The following is a 14,297-nucleotide window of genomic DNA, read 5'->3' on the forward strand; positions in this document are numbered from 1 at the left end:
CACATTATATTCTGGGTGGGTTCTCCACTGGAACACATTATATTCTGGGTGGGTTCTCCACTGGAACACATTATATTCTGGGTGGGTTCTCCACTGGAACACATTATATTCTGGGTGGGTTCTCCACTGGAACACATTATATTCTGGGTGGGTTCTCCACTGGAACACATTATATTCTGGGTGGGTTCTCCACTGGAACACATTATATTCTGGGTGGGTTCTCCACTGGAACACATTATATTCTGGGTGGGTTCTCCACTGGAACACATTATATTCTGGGTGGGTTCTCCACTGGAACACATTATATTCTGGGTGGGTTCTCCACTGGAACACATTATATTCTGGGTGGGTTCTCCACTGGAACACATTATATTCTGGGTGGGTTCTCCACTGGAACACATTATATTCTGGGTGGGTTCTCCACTGGAACACATTCTATTCTGGGTTCTCCTCTCCAGGTGGATGTAGGGAAGTGTGGCGGTCTGGATTTTGGGGACCTGGCAGGTGGCTGTGCCAAAGCTCTGCCTCTGAAGCTGCTGAACAGGACTCATGCTACTGTTCCTGTTCGACTGGTTATCAGTGCTGTAAGACAATGCTATGCACTACATTACCATACAATACAATGCTATGCACTACATTACCATACAATACAATGCTATGCACTACATTACCATACAATACAATGCTATGCACAACATTACCATACAATACAATGCTATGCACTACATTACCATACAATACAATGCTATGCACTACATTACCGTGCAATGCAATGCTATGCACTACATTACCATACAATACAATGCTATGCACTACATTACCATACAATACAATGCTATGCACTACATTACCATACAATACAATGCTATGCACCACATTACCATACAATACAATGCTATGCACTACATTACCGTACAATACAATGCTATGCACTACATTACCGTACAATACAATGCTATGCACTACATTACCATACAATACAATGCTATGCACTACATTACCATACAATACAATGCTATGCACTACATTACCGTACAATACAATGCTATGCACTACATTACCGTACAATACAATGCTATGCACTACATTACCGTACAATACAATGCTATGCACTACATTACCGTACAATACAATGCTATGCACTACATTACCGTACAATACAATGCTATGCACTACATTACCGTACAATGCTATGCACTACATTACCGTACAATGCTATGCACTACATTACCGTACAATGCTATGCACTACATTACCGTACAATGCTATGCACTACATTACCGTACAATACAATGCTATGCACTACATTACCGTACAATACAATGCTATGCACTACATTACCATACAATACAATGCTATGCACTACATTACCATACAATACAATGCTATGCACTACATTACCATACCATACAATGCTATGCACTACATTACCATACCATACAATGCTATGCACTACATTACCATACAATGCTATGCACTACATTACCATACAATGCTATGCACTACATTACCATACAATACAATGCTATGCACTACATTACCATACAATACAATGCTATGCACTACATTACCATACAATACAATGCTATGCACTACATTACCATACAATACAATGCTATGCACTACATTACCATACAATACAATGCTATGCACTACATTACCATACAATACAATGCTATGCACTACATTACCATACAATACAATGCTATGCACTACATTACCATACAATACAATGCTATGCACTACATTACCATACAATACAATGCTATGCACTACATTACCATACAATACAATGCTATGCACTACATTACCATACAATACAATGCTATGCACTACATTACCATACAATACAATGCTATGCACTACATTACCGTACAATACAATGCTATGCACTACATTACCGTACAATACAATGCTATGCACTACATTACCATACAATACAATGCTATGCACTACATTACCATACAATACAATGCTATGCACTACATTACCATACAATACAATGCTATGCACTACATTACTATGCAGTACAGTACAATGCTATGCAATACAATGCTTTGCAGTACATTGCGATGCAGTACAGTGCAGCAACAGACAATAACTAATGTTGTATAGGTCATTACTCTTCTGTCTGAGTTGTGCAGAACTTTGTCATGCAGGCCTCATTTTCAACAGCCATGGCCCTCGATGTCCCCTCGCGTGGCCGTCCGTAATGCTACCTAAAAAAAAATATGTATTTTCCTTTCAGCCGAAGTGTCCGTTGTTCCCTTTGGCTGAGTATAATAATTCTAATTCCCAGCTGCCAATCGCCGCGCTCCGAAGCGCCTCACTCACACGGCTCTGTCACTTATCGCCGTTCTTATTACCGTAATTTCCGGACTATTGAGCGCACCTGAATATAAGCCGCACCCACTGAATTAAAAAATATATATATTATTTTGAACACAAATAAGCCAGGCTGTCTCCCGGGGCTCGGTGCGCCAGGCTGTCTCCCGGGGCTCGGTGCGCCAGGCTGTCTCCCGGGGCTCGGCGCGCCAGGCTGTCTCCCGGGGCTCGGTGTGCCAGGCTGTCTCCCGGGGCTCGGTGCGCCAGGCTGTCTCCCGGGGCTCGGCGCGCCAGGCTGTCTCCCGGGGCTCGGTGTGCCAGGCTGTCTCCCGGGGCTCGGTGCGCCAGGCTGTCTCCCGGTGCGCCAGGCTGTCTCCCGGGGCTCGGCGCGCCAGGCTGTCTCCCGGGGCTCGGCGCGCCAGGCTGTCTCCCGGGGCTCGGCGCGCCAGGCTGTCTCCCGGTGTGCCAGGCTGTCTCCCGGGGCTCGGTGTGCCAGGCTGTCTCCCGGGGCTCGGTGCGCCAGGCTGTCTCCCGGTGTGCCAGGCTGTCGCCCGGGGCTCGGTGTGCCAGGCTGTCTCCCGGGGCTCGGTGCGCCAGGCTGTCTCCTACGCTTTGATCATTCATTATCTATACACATTTACATACACCTATGTTTTAACAGAAAAGCTAGTGTTTTTTTGGATTTTCAAATCACTTTAATTGGCTATTTTGGTTAAATGTCCTTGGTACCCCGGGCAGATGGCGTCGTTGCCCCGGGCAGATGGCGTCGTTGCCCCGGGCAGATTGGGCACCTCCAAATGGCCTTGCCCCTAAAAAATCCTGAAATTCCAGGTCTGATGTCATCTTTCTGTTACTTCAAAAGCACTTTGATTTTTGTTAAAATATTTGGTTTATACAAGCACACGTTGATAGATATGGTCTCTGTGACGTCGTGTTTCTAGAACGCCACGGCCTGGCGCTGCTTCACTTTCTCCAAGAGTCCCGTTGCCATGACAGCTGAGGGCTTGCTGCAGGCGGGGACTCTGACCTCACTGGCCGCTCCGTCCGTCATGAACCACGTGATGCACGCCAGCTACGGAGAGGTGAGTGAACCTGGACCCGCCAGGTCGTCTCCAGTGGCTTCAATAGTCGAGTCGTTTCTGAGGGATGTTTCTGGGATGTTGTTTTTGTGTTGTCTTTCAGAATCCAGAGAGCTTCATGGTTTGGGTTCACTTCCACGCTCCACAGAAGTACCAGTCCTGTTCAGGTATGGCCCCCTGGCCTGTTCGGGTACGGGGGCCCCCTGGCCCGTTCGGGTACGGGGGCCCCCTGGCCCGTTCGGGTACGGGGGCCCCCTGGCCCGTTCGGGTACGGGGGCCCCCTGGCCCGTTCGGGTACGGGGGCCCCCTGGCCTTGCTCCATGAATATTAATACACAAGATGCCCTTCAGCCACCAGTCACAGCTGTTTGTCATGTCTGATGTCATACAGGTGCTCTCGGTCCAGCGGATGAATACAGTGCGCGGGTGGACATCGAGGTGGACTGTCCGGGCCCCAGTCATGTGATCAGGAGCGTCCCTCTCAGAGCCAGGTCCGGAACGGCCAGAGTACACGCCCCTAAAGACCTCCAGGTAGGAACTGACCCGTCGCTCCGCTGACATGAGACTAGTCTTTCCGTTCCCGGGTTTAACTGGGAAACCAGTGGGTTCTATTGCCTTTTCTAACACATTCCATATTACAGTTGGGCTTGACCTTCTGTGATAGGTTGATCTTTCTGTAATTCTTTTCTCATATATCTTTTTTTGGTGGGGGGGCAGACTGTTAACCTCTCGGCAGCGATTGGTCAGTCCAGCGAGCAGACTCTGCCTCTGAAGAACGCAGGCAACATTGATGTTCAGCTGAAACTCAAGGTATTCGGTCCCTTTTACTTCCCTGTTTGATCTGTGGTTTAATAAGCCTGGGGGATGGGTTGGCATTGTGGTTTAATAAGCCTGGGGGATGGGTTGGCATTGTGGTTTAATAAGCCTGGGGGATGTGGTGGCATTGTGTTTATAATAAGCCTGGGGGATGTGGTGGCATTGTGTTTATAATAACCCTGGGGGATGTGTTGGCATTGTGGTTTAATAACCCTGGGGGATGTGTTGGCATTGTGTTTATAATAAGCCTGGGGGATGTGTTGGCATTGTGTTTATAATAAGCCTGGGGGATGTGTTGGCATTGTGGTTTAATAAGCCTTGGGGTTGTGTTGGCATTGTGTTTATAATAAGCCTGGGGGATGTGGTGGCATTGTGGTTTAATAAGCCTGGGGGATGGGTTGGCATTGGGGTTTAATAAGCCTGGGGGATGGGTTGGCATTGGGGTTTAATAAGCCTGGGGGATGGGTTGGCATTGGGGTTTAATAAGCCTGGGGGATGTGTTGGCATTGTGGTTTAATAAGCCTTGGGGTTGTGTTGGCATTGTGTTTATAATAAGCCTGGGGGATGTGGTGGCATTGTGTTTATAATAAGCCTGGGGGATGTGGTGGCATTGTGTTTATAATAAGCCTGGGGGATGTGGTGGCATTGTGTTTATAATAACCCTGGGGGATGTGTTGGCATTGTGGTTTAATAACCCTGGGGGATGTGTTGGCATTGTGTTTATAATAAGCCTGGGGGATGTGTTGGCATTGTGTTTATAATAAGCCCTGGGGGATGTGGTGGCATTGTGTTTATAATAAGCCTGGGGGATGTGTTGGCATTGTGGTTTAATAAGCCTTGGGGTTGTGTTGGCATTGTGTTTATAATAAGCCTGGGGGATGTGGTGGCATTGTGTTTATAATAAGCCTGGGGGATGTGGTGGCATTGTGTTTATAATAAGCCTGGGGGTTGTGTTGGCATTGTGTTTATAATAAGCCTGGGGGATGTGTTGGCATTGTGTTTATAATAAGCCTGGGGGATGTGTTGGCATTGTGGTTATAATAAGCCTGGGGGATGTGTTGGCATTGTGGTTATAATAAGCCTGGGGGATGTGTTGGCATTGTGGTTATAATAAGCCTGGGGGATGTGTTGGCATTGTGTTTATAATAAGCCTGGGGGATGTGTTGGCAATGTGGTTTAATAAGCCTGGGGGATGTGTTGGCATTGTGTTTATAATAAGCCCTGGGGGATGTGGTGGCATTGTGTTTATAATAAGCCTGGGGGATGTGTTGGCATTGTGGTTTAATAAGCCTTGGGGTTGTGTTGGCATTGTGTTTATAATAAGCCTGGGGGATGTGGTGGCATTGTGTTTATAATAAGCCTGGGGGATGTGGTGGCATTGTGTTTATAATAAGCCTGGGGGATGTGTTGGCATTGTGTTTATAATAAGCCTGGGGGATGTGTTGGCATTGTGTTTATAATAAGCCTGGGGGATGTGTTGGCATTGTGGTTATAATAAGCCTGGGGGATGTGTTGGCATTGTGGTTATAATAAGCCTGGGGGATGTGTTGGCATTGTGGTTATAATAAGCCTGGGGGATGTGTTGGCATTGTGGTTTAATAAGCCTGGGGGATGTGTTGGCATTGTGTTTATAATAAGCCTGGGGGATGTGTTGGCAATGTGGTTTAATAAGCCTGGGGGATGTGTTGGCATTGTGGTTTAATAAGCCTGGGGGATGTGTTGGCATTGTGGTTTAATAAGCCTGGGGGATGTGTTGGAATTGGGGTTTAATAAGCCTGGGGATGTGTTGGAATTGGGGTTTAATAAGCCTGGGGATGTGTTGGCATTGTGGTTTAATAAGCCTGGGGATGTGTTGGCATTGTGGTTTAATAAGCCTGGGGGATGTGTTGGCATTGTGGTTTAATAAGCCTGGGGGATGTGTTGGCATTGTGGTTTAATAAGCCTGGGGGATGTGTTGGCATTGGGGTTTAATAAGCCTGGGGGATGTGTTGGCATTGGGGTTTAATAAGCCTGGGGGATGTGTTGGCATTGGGGTTTAATAAGCCTGGGGGATGTGTTGGCATTGTGTTTATAATAAGCCTGGGGATGGGTTGGCATTGGGGTTTAATAAGCCTGGGGGATGGGTTGGCATTGTGGTTTAATAAGCCTGGGGGATGTGTTGGCATTGTGGTTTAATAAGCCTGGGGGATGTGTTGGCATTGGGGTTTAATAAGCCTGGGGGATGTGTTGGCATTGGGGTTTAATAAGCCTGGGGGATGTGTTGGCATTGTGTTTATAATAAGCCTGGGGGATGTGTTGGCATTGTGTTTATAATAAGCCTGGGGGATGTGTTGGCATTGTGTTTATAATAAGCCTGGGGGATGTGTTGGCATTGTGGTTTAATAAGCCTGGGGGATGTGTTGGCATTGTGGTTTAATAAGCCTGGGGGATGTGTTGGCATTGTGTTTATAATAAGCCTGGGGGATGTGTTGGCATTGTGGTTTAATAAGCCGTGGGGATGTGTTGGCATTGTGGTTTAATAAGCCGTGGGGATGTGTTGGCATTGTGTTTATAATAAGCCGTGGGGATGTGTTGGCATTGTGGTTTAATAAGCCTGGGGGATGTGTTGGCATTGTGTTTATAATAAGCCTGGGGGGATGTGTTGGCATTTTGTTTATAATAAGCCTGGGGTATGTGTTGGCATTGTGTTAATAATAAGCCTGGGGGATGTGTTGGCATTGTGGTTTAATAAGCCTGGGGGGATGTGTTGGCATTGTGGTTTAATAAGCCTGGGGGTTGTGTTGGCTTTGTGTTTATAATAAGCCTGGGGGTTGTTTTGGCATTGTGGTTATAATAAGCCTGGGGGATGTGTTGGCATTGTGTTTATAATAAGCCTGGGGGATGTGTTGGCATTGTGTTTATAATAAGCCTGGGGATGTGTTGGCATTGTGTTTATAATAAGCCTGGGGGATGTGTTGGCATTGGGGTTTATAATAAGCCTGGGGGATGTGTTGGCATTGTGTTTATAATAAGCCTGGGGGATGTGTTGGCATTGTGTTTATAATAAGCCTGGGGGATGTGTTGGCATTGGGGTTTAATAAGCCTGGGGGATGTGTTGGCATTGGGGTTTATAATAATCCTGGGGGATGTGTTGGCATTGTGGTTTATAATAAGCCTGGGGGATGTGTTGGCATTGTGGTTTATAATAAGCCTGTGGGATGTGTTGGCATTGTGTTTATAATAAGCCTGGGGGATGTGTTGGCATTGTGTTTATAATAAGCCTGGGGGATGTGTTGGCATTGTGTTTATAATAAGCCTGGGGGATGTGTTGGCATTGTGTTTATAATAAGCCTGGGGGATGGGTTGGCATTGTGTTTATAATAAGCCTGGGGGATGTGTTGGCATTGTGTTTATAATAAGCCTGGGGGATGTGTTGGCATTGTGTTTATAATAAGCCTGGGGGGATGTGTTGGCATTGTGGTTATAATAAGCCTGGGGGATGTGTTGGCATTGGGCTTTAATAAGCCTGGGGGGATGTGTTGGCATTGTGGTTTAATAAGCCTGGGGGATGTGTTGGCATTGTGGTTTAATAAGCCTGGGGGATGTGTTGGCCTTGTGGTTTATAATAAGCCTGTGGGATGTGTTGGCCTTGTGGTTTATAATAAGCCTGTGGGATGTGTTGGCATTGTGTTTATAATAAGCCTGGGGGATGTGTTGGCATTGTGTTTATAATAAGCCTGGGGGATGTGTTGGCATTGTGGTTTAATAAGCCTGGGGGATGTGTTGGCATTGTGTTTATAATAAGCCTGGGGGATGTGTTGGCAATGTGGTTTAATAAGCCTGGGGGATGTGTTGGCATTGTGGTTTAATAAGCCTGGGGGATGTGTTGGCATTGTGGTTTAATAAGCCTGGGGGATGTGTTGGCATTGTGGTTTAATAAGCCTGGGGGATGTGTTGGCATTGTGTTTATAATAAGCCTGGGGGATGTGTTGGCAATGTGGTTTAATAAGCCTGGGGATGTGTTGGCATTGTGGTCCTCAGCATGTCTTTTCCTCAAGGACAGAACAGAACTATGGCCTCCTGGGTGGTGCTGACGGACTATGGCCTCCTGGGTGGTGCTGACGGACTATGGCCTCCTGGGTGGTGCTGACTGACTATAGCCTCCTGGGTGGTGCTGACTGACTATGGCCTCCTGGGTGGTGCTGACTGACTATGGCCTCCTGGGTGGTGCTGACTGACTATGGCCTCCTGGGCGGTGCTGACTGACTATGGCCTCCTGGGTGGTGCTGACTGACTATGGCCTCCTGGGTGGTGCTGACTGACTATGGCCTCCTGGGTGGTGCTGACTGACTATGGCCTCCTGGGTGGTGCTGACTGACTATGGCCTCCTGGGTGGTGCTGACGGACTATGGCCTCCTGGGTGGTGCTGACGGACTATGGCCTCCCTGGTTGGTGCTGACTGACTATGGCCTCCTGGGTGGTGCTGACTGACTATGGCCTCCTGGGTGGTGCTGACTGACTATGGCCTCCTGGGTGGTGCTGACTGACTATGGCCTCCTGGGTGGTGCTGACTGACTATGGCCTCCTGGGTGGTGCTGACTGACTATGGCCTCCTGGGTGGTGCTGACTGACTATGGCCTCCTGGGTGGTGCTGACTGACTATGGCCTCCTGGGTGGTGCTGACTGACTATGGCCTCCTGGGTGGTGCTGACTGATATGACCTCCTGGGTGGTGCTGGGTGGTGTTGATATGGCCTCCTGGGTGGTGCTGGGTGGTGTTGATATGACCTCCTGGGTGGTGCTGGGTGGTGTTGATATGACCTGCTGGGTGGTGCTGATATGACCTGCTGGGGGGTGCTGGGTGGTGCTGATATGACCTCCTGGGTGGTGCTGGTTGGTGCTGATATGACCTCCTGGGTGGTGCTGGGTGGTGTTGATACGGCCCCCTGGGTGGTGCTGGGTGGTGTTGATATGACCCCCTGGGTGGTGCTGGGTGGTGTTGATATGACCTCCTGGGTGGTGCTGGGTGGTGTTGATATGACCTGCTGGGTGGTGTTTATATGGCTTCCTGGGTGGTGCTGGGTGGTGTTGATATGACCTGCTGGGTGGTGTTTATATGGCTTCCTGGGTGGTGCTGGGTGGTGTTGATATGACCTCCTGGGTGGTGCTGGGTGGTGTTGATATGACCTGCTGGGTGGTGTTTATATGGCTTCCTGGGTGGTGCTGGGTGGTGTTGATATGACCTGCTGGGTGGTGTTTATATGGCTTCCTGGGTGGTGCTGGGTGGTGTTGATATGACCTGCTGGGTGGTGTTGATACGGCCCCCTGGGTGGTGCTGGGTGGTGTTGATATGACCTCCTGGGTGGTGCTGGGTGGTGTTGATATGACCTGCTGGGTGGTGTTGATTGACCTCCTGGTGGTTCTCGTCTTCAGAACAGCGGTGGTGATGACTGTTTCTCTGTGAGTCCTGAGGAGCTGTGTCTGCGTGCCGGGGAGGAGCAAGGCATTGTGGTCTCGTTCACCTCTCAGGGCGGCAGGAAGGACCGAGAGAGGTACTTTTCATTTATTTTATTTATTTAAAATTTACACACTTCAGTGTTCTGACCATCTGGCCTTGTGGAAATCCTTCTACATTACTCAGTGTTCTGGCCTTGTGGAAAGCCTTCTACATTACTCAGTGTTCTGGCCTTGTGGAAAGCCTTCTACATTACTCAGTGTTCTGGCCTTGTGGAAAGCCTTCTACATTACTCAGTGTTCTGGCCTTGTGGAAAGCCTTCTACATTACTCAGTGTTCTGGCCTTGTGGAAAGCCTTCTACATTACTCAGTGTTCTGGCCTTGTGGAAATCCTTCTACATTACTCAGTGTTCTGGCCTTGTGGAAAGCCTTGTACATTACTCAGTGTTCTGGCCTTGTGGAAATCCTTCTACATTACTCAGTGTTCTGGCCTTGTGGAAATCCTTCTACATTACTCAGTGTTCTGGCCTTGTGGAAAGCCTTCTACATTACTCAGTGTTCTGGCCTTGTGGAAAGCCTTCTACATTACTCAGTGTTCTGGCCTTGTGGAAATCCTTCTACATTACTCAGTGTTCTGGCCTTGTGGAAAGCCTTCTACATTACTCAGTGTTCTGGCCTTGTGGAAATCCTTCTACATTACTCAGTGTTCTGGCCTTGTGGAAAGCCTTCTACATTACTCAGTGTTCTGGCCTTGTGGAAAGCCTTCTACATTACTCAGTGTTCTGGCCTTGTGGAAAGCCTTCTACATTACTCAGTGTTCTGGCCTTGTGGAAAGCCTTCTACATTACTCAGTGTTCTGGCCTTGTGGAAAGCCTTGTACATTACTCAGTGTTCTGGCCTTGTGGAAAGCCTTCTACATTACTCAGTGTTCTGGCCTTGTGGAAAGCCTTGTACATTACTCAGTGTTCTGGCCTTGTGGAAAGCCTTCTACATTACTCAGTGTTCTGGCCTTGTGGAAAGCCTTCTACATTACTCAGTGTTCTGGCCTTGTGGAAAGCCTTCTACATTACTCAGTGTTCTGGCCTTGTGGAAAGCCTTCTACATTACTCAGTGTTCTGGCCTCGTGGAAAGCCTTCTACATTACTCAGTGTTCTGGCCTTGTGGAAATCCTTCTACATTACTCAGTGTTCTGGCCTTGTGGAAAGCCTTCTACATTACTCAGTGTTCTGGCCTCGTAGAAAGCCTTGTACATTACTCAGTGTTGTACTTCAGAGTGTAATCGATCGGATGCTCTTGGATTCTTGTTCCGGCAGCTCAAGACTTTTCCCTGTGTTTTCGTTCTGTGTCCCTTTTGTGTTTTCATGCTACTTCCTGTTCTGAGGGTTTTTTTTTTTTCTTCCTGTGTTTGTCCTCTCCAGTGTCCTGACCATCCTGGTGCTGCCGTCTGGTCCCCAGTACGAGGTGGTGCTGAAGGGACAGGTGGTACCAGAGGAGAGGGGTAACCCTGCTGCCGTACCCGGTCCTGCCTCTGCCCTGGGCTTGCTGCCCCCCAGTGAGGTGCCTCCCATCCTCTCAAACAAGCAGTTGGTGGCCTGGGGAGGGGTCACGCTGGGCAGGGCTGTGTAAGGAACATTTTCTACACTCTTCCGTGTTGGTCATAATGATTCACCCGTATGTAGTTGCTACCTAGTGGCGCAGCGGTCGAAGGCACTGCAAGAGGCGTCACTACGGTCCCTGGTTCGACTCCGGGCTGTATCATATCCGGCCGTGATTGGGAGTCCCACAGGGCGACGCACAATTGGCCCAGCGTCGTCCGGGTTTGGCCGTAATTGTAAATAAGAATTTGTTCTGAACTGTCTTGCCTGGTTAAATATGTTTTTAAATCTTGTGTTTTGAACATGGATACAAAGCTGTTGAAGAGGGTGATTGGTGTAGCTGTGGAGGTGGTGTAGCTGTGAAGGTGGTGTAGCTGTGAAGGTGGTGTAGCTGTGAAGGTGGTGTAGCTGTGAAGGTGGTGTAGCTGTGGAGGTGGTGTAGCTGTGGAGGTGGTGTAGCTGTGGAGGTGGTGTAGCTGTGAAGGTGGTGTAGCTGTGGAGGTGGTGTAGCTGTGAAGGTGGTGTAGCTGTGAAGGTGGTGTAGCTGTGGAGGTGGTGTAGCTGTGGAGGTGGTGTAGCCGTGGAGGTGGTGTAGCTGTGGAGGTGGTGTAGCTGTGGAGGTGGTGTAGCTGTGGAGGTGGTGTAGCTGTGGAGGTGGTGTAGCTGTGAAGGTGGTGTAGCTGTGGAGGTGGTGTAGCTGTGGAGGTGGTGTAGCTGTGAAGGTGGTGTAGCTGTGGAGGTGGTGTAGCTGTGAAGGTGGTGTAGCTGTGAAGGTGGTGTAGCTGTGGAGGTGGTGTAGCTGTGGAGGTGGTGTAGCTGTGAAGGTGGTGTAGCTGTGAAGGTGGTGTAGCTGTGAAGGTGGTGTAGCTGTGGCTGTGGTGTAGCTGTGGTGTAGCTGTGGTGTAGCTGTGGTGTAGCTGTGGTGTAGCTGTGGTGTAGCTGTGGTGTAGCTGTGTAGCCGTGGTGTAGCCGTGGAGGTGGTGTAGCCGTGGAGGTGGTGGAGCCGTGGAGGTGGTGGAGGTGGTGTAGCCGGTGTAGCCGTGGTATAGCCGTGGAGGTGGTGTAGCCGGTGGAGGTGGTGTAGCCGGTGGAGGTGGTGGAGCCGTGGAGGTGGTGGAGGTGGTGTAGCCGTGGAGGTGGTGGAGCCGTGGAGGACTTTGTGTAGCTGTTAGAGCTCTGAATGTCCTCCTCTACCTGTACAGACAACAGAAGCTGGTTCTTCGTAACAACTCCCCCAACACAACACACCACCTGCGTCTGCTGATCAGAGGACAAGATCACAGCTGTTTCCAGGTAACAACCAAAACTCCTTAACCTGTCCAGCTACTCTAGACTGCTCCTTAACCTGTCCAGCTACTCTAGACTGCTCTTTAACCTGTCCAGCTACTCTAGACTGCTCCTTAACCTGTCCAGCTACTCTAGACTGCTCTTTAACCTGTCCAGCTACTCTAGACTGCTCCTTAACCTGTCCAGCTACTCTAGACTGCTCCTTAACCTGTCCAGCTACTCTAGACTGCTCCTTAACCTGTCCAGCTACTCTAGACTGCTCCTCAACCTGGCCAGCTACTCTAGACTGCTCCTTAACCTGTCCAGCTACTCTAGACTGCTCTTTAACCTGTCCAGCTACTCTAGACTGCTCCTTAACCTGTCCAGCTACTCTAGACTGCTCCTTAACCTGTCCAGCTACTCTAGACTGCTCCTTAACCTGTCCAGCTACTCTAGACTGCTCCTCAACCTGGCCAGCTACTCTAGACTGCTCCTTAACCTGTCCAGCTACTCTAGACTGCTCTTTAACCTGTCCAGCTACTCTAGACTGCTCCTTAACCTGTCCAGCTACTCTAGACTGCTCCTCAACCTGTCCAGCTACTCTAGACTGCTCCTCAACCTGTCCAGCTACTCTAGACTGCTCTTTAACCTGGCCAGCTACTCTAGACTGCTCTTTAACTTGTCCAGCTACTCTAGACTGCTCCTTAACCTGTCCAGCTACTCTAGACTGCTCCTTAACCTGTCCAGCTACTCTAGACTGCTCCTTAACCTGTCCAGCTACTCTAGACTGCTCTTTAAGCTGTCCAGCTACTCTAGACTGCTCTTTAACCTGTCCAGCTACTCTAGACTGCTCCTTAACCTGTCCAGCTACTCTAGACTGTTCTTTAACCTGTCCAGCTACTCTAGACTGCTCTAACTTGTCCAGCTACTCTAGACTGCTCCTTAACCTGTCCAGCTACTCTAGACTGCTCTTTAACTTGTCCAGCTACTCAAGACTGCTCCTTAACCTGTCCAGCTACTCTAGACTGCTCCTTAACCTGTCCAGCTACTCTAGACTGCTCCTTAACCTGTCCAGCTACTCTAGACTGCTCCTCAACCTGTCCAGCTACTCTAGACTGCTCCTCAACCAGGCCAGCAACTCTAGACTGCTCCTTAACCTGTCCAGCTACTCTAGACTGCTCTTTAACTTGTCCAGCTACTCTAGACTGCTCCTTAACCTGTCCAGCTACTCTAGACTGCTCCTCAACCAGGCCAGCAACTCTAGACTGCTCCTTAACCAGGCCAGCAACTCTAGACTGCTCCTTAACCTGTCCAGCTACTCTAGACTGCTCTTTAACTTGTCCAGCTACTCAAGACTGCTCCTTAACCTGGCCAGCTACTCTAGACTGCTCTTTATCCTGTCCAGCTACTCTAGACTGCTCCTTAACCTGTCCAGCTACTCTAGACTGCTCTTTAACCTGTCCAGCTACTCTAGACTGCTCCTTAACCTGTCCAGCTACTCTAGACTGCTCCTCAACCTGTCCAGCTACTCTAGACTGCTCTTTAACTTGTCCAGCTACTCTAGACTGCTCCTTAACCTGTCCAGCTACTCTAGACTGCTCCTTAACCTGTCCAGCTACTCTAGACTGCTCCTCAACCTGTCCAGCTAGTCTAGACTGCTCCTCAACCTGTCCAGCTACTCTAGACTGCTCCTTAACCTGTCCAGCTACTCTAGACTGCTCCTTAACCTGTCCAGCTACTCTAGACTGCTCCTTAACCTGTCCAGCTACTCTAGACTGCTCTTT

At 49.1% G+C, this 14,297-nt stretch overlaps 1 protein-coding gene across 1 annotated transcript in view; it reads left to right on the forward strand.

Moving 5' to 3' along the window:
• Positions 1-14,297, forward strand: part of LOC123724037 (centrosomal protein of 192 kDa) — a 37,782-nt gene that overhangs the window by 13,736 nt on the left and 9,749 nt on the right. The window contains exons 11-18 of the mRNA XM_045713557.1: positions 459-584; positions 3,267-3,407; positions 3,508-3,571; positions 3,795-3,934; positions 4,121-4,213; positions 9,631-9,749; positions 11,071-11,274; positions 12,450-12,540. Of these exons, the coding sequence (XP_045569513.1) occupies positions 459-584; positions 3,267-3,407; positions 3,508-3,571; positions 3,795-3,934; positions 4,121-4,213; positions 9,631-9,749; positions 11,071-11,274; positions 12,450-12,540 (978 nt within the window). The remainder of the gene's footprint in view (positions 1-458; positions 585-3,266; positions 3,408-3,507; positions 3,572-3,794; positions 3,935-4,120; positions 4,214-9,630; positions 9,750-11,070; positions 11,275-12,449; positions 12,541-14,297) is intronic.

Source organism: Salmo salar, unplaced genomic scaffold, assembly GCF_905237065.1.
Source record: "Salmo salar unplaced genomic scaffold, Ssal_v3.1, whole genome shotgun sequence".
NCBI lineage: Eukaryota > Metazoa > Chordata > Actinopteri > Salmoniformes > Salmonidae > Salmo > Salmo salar.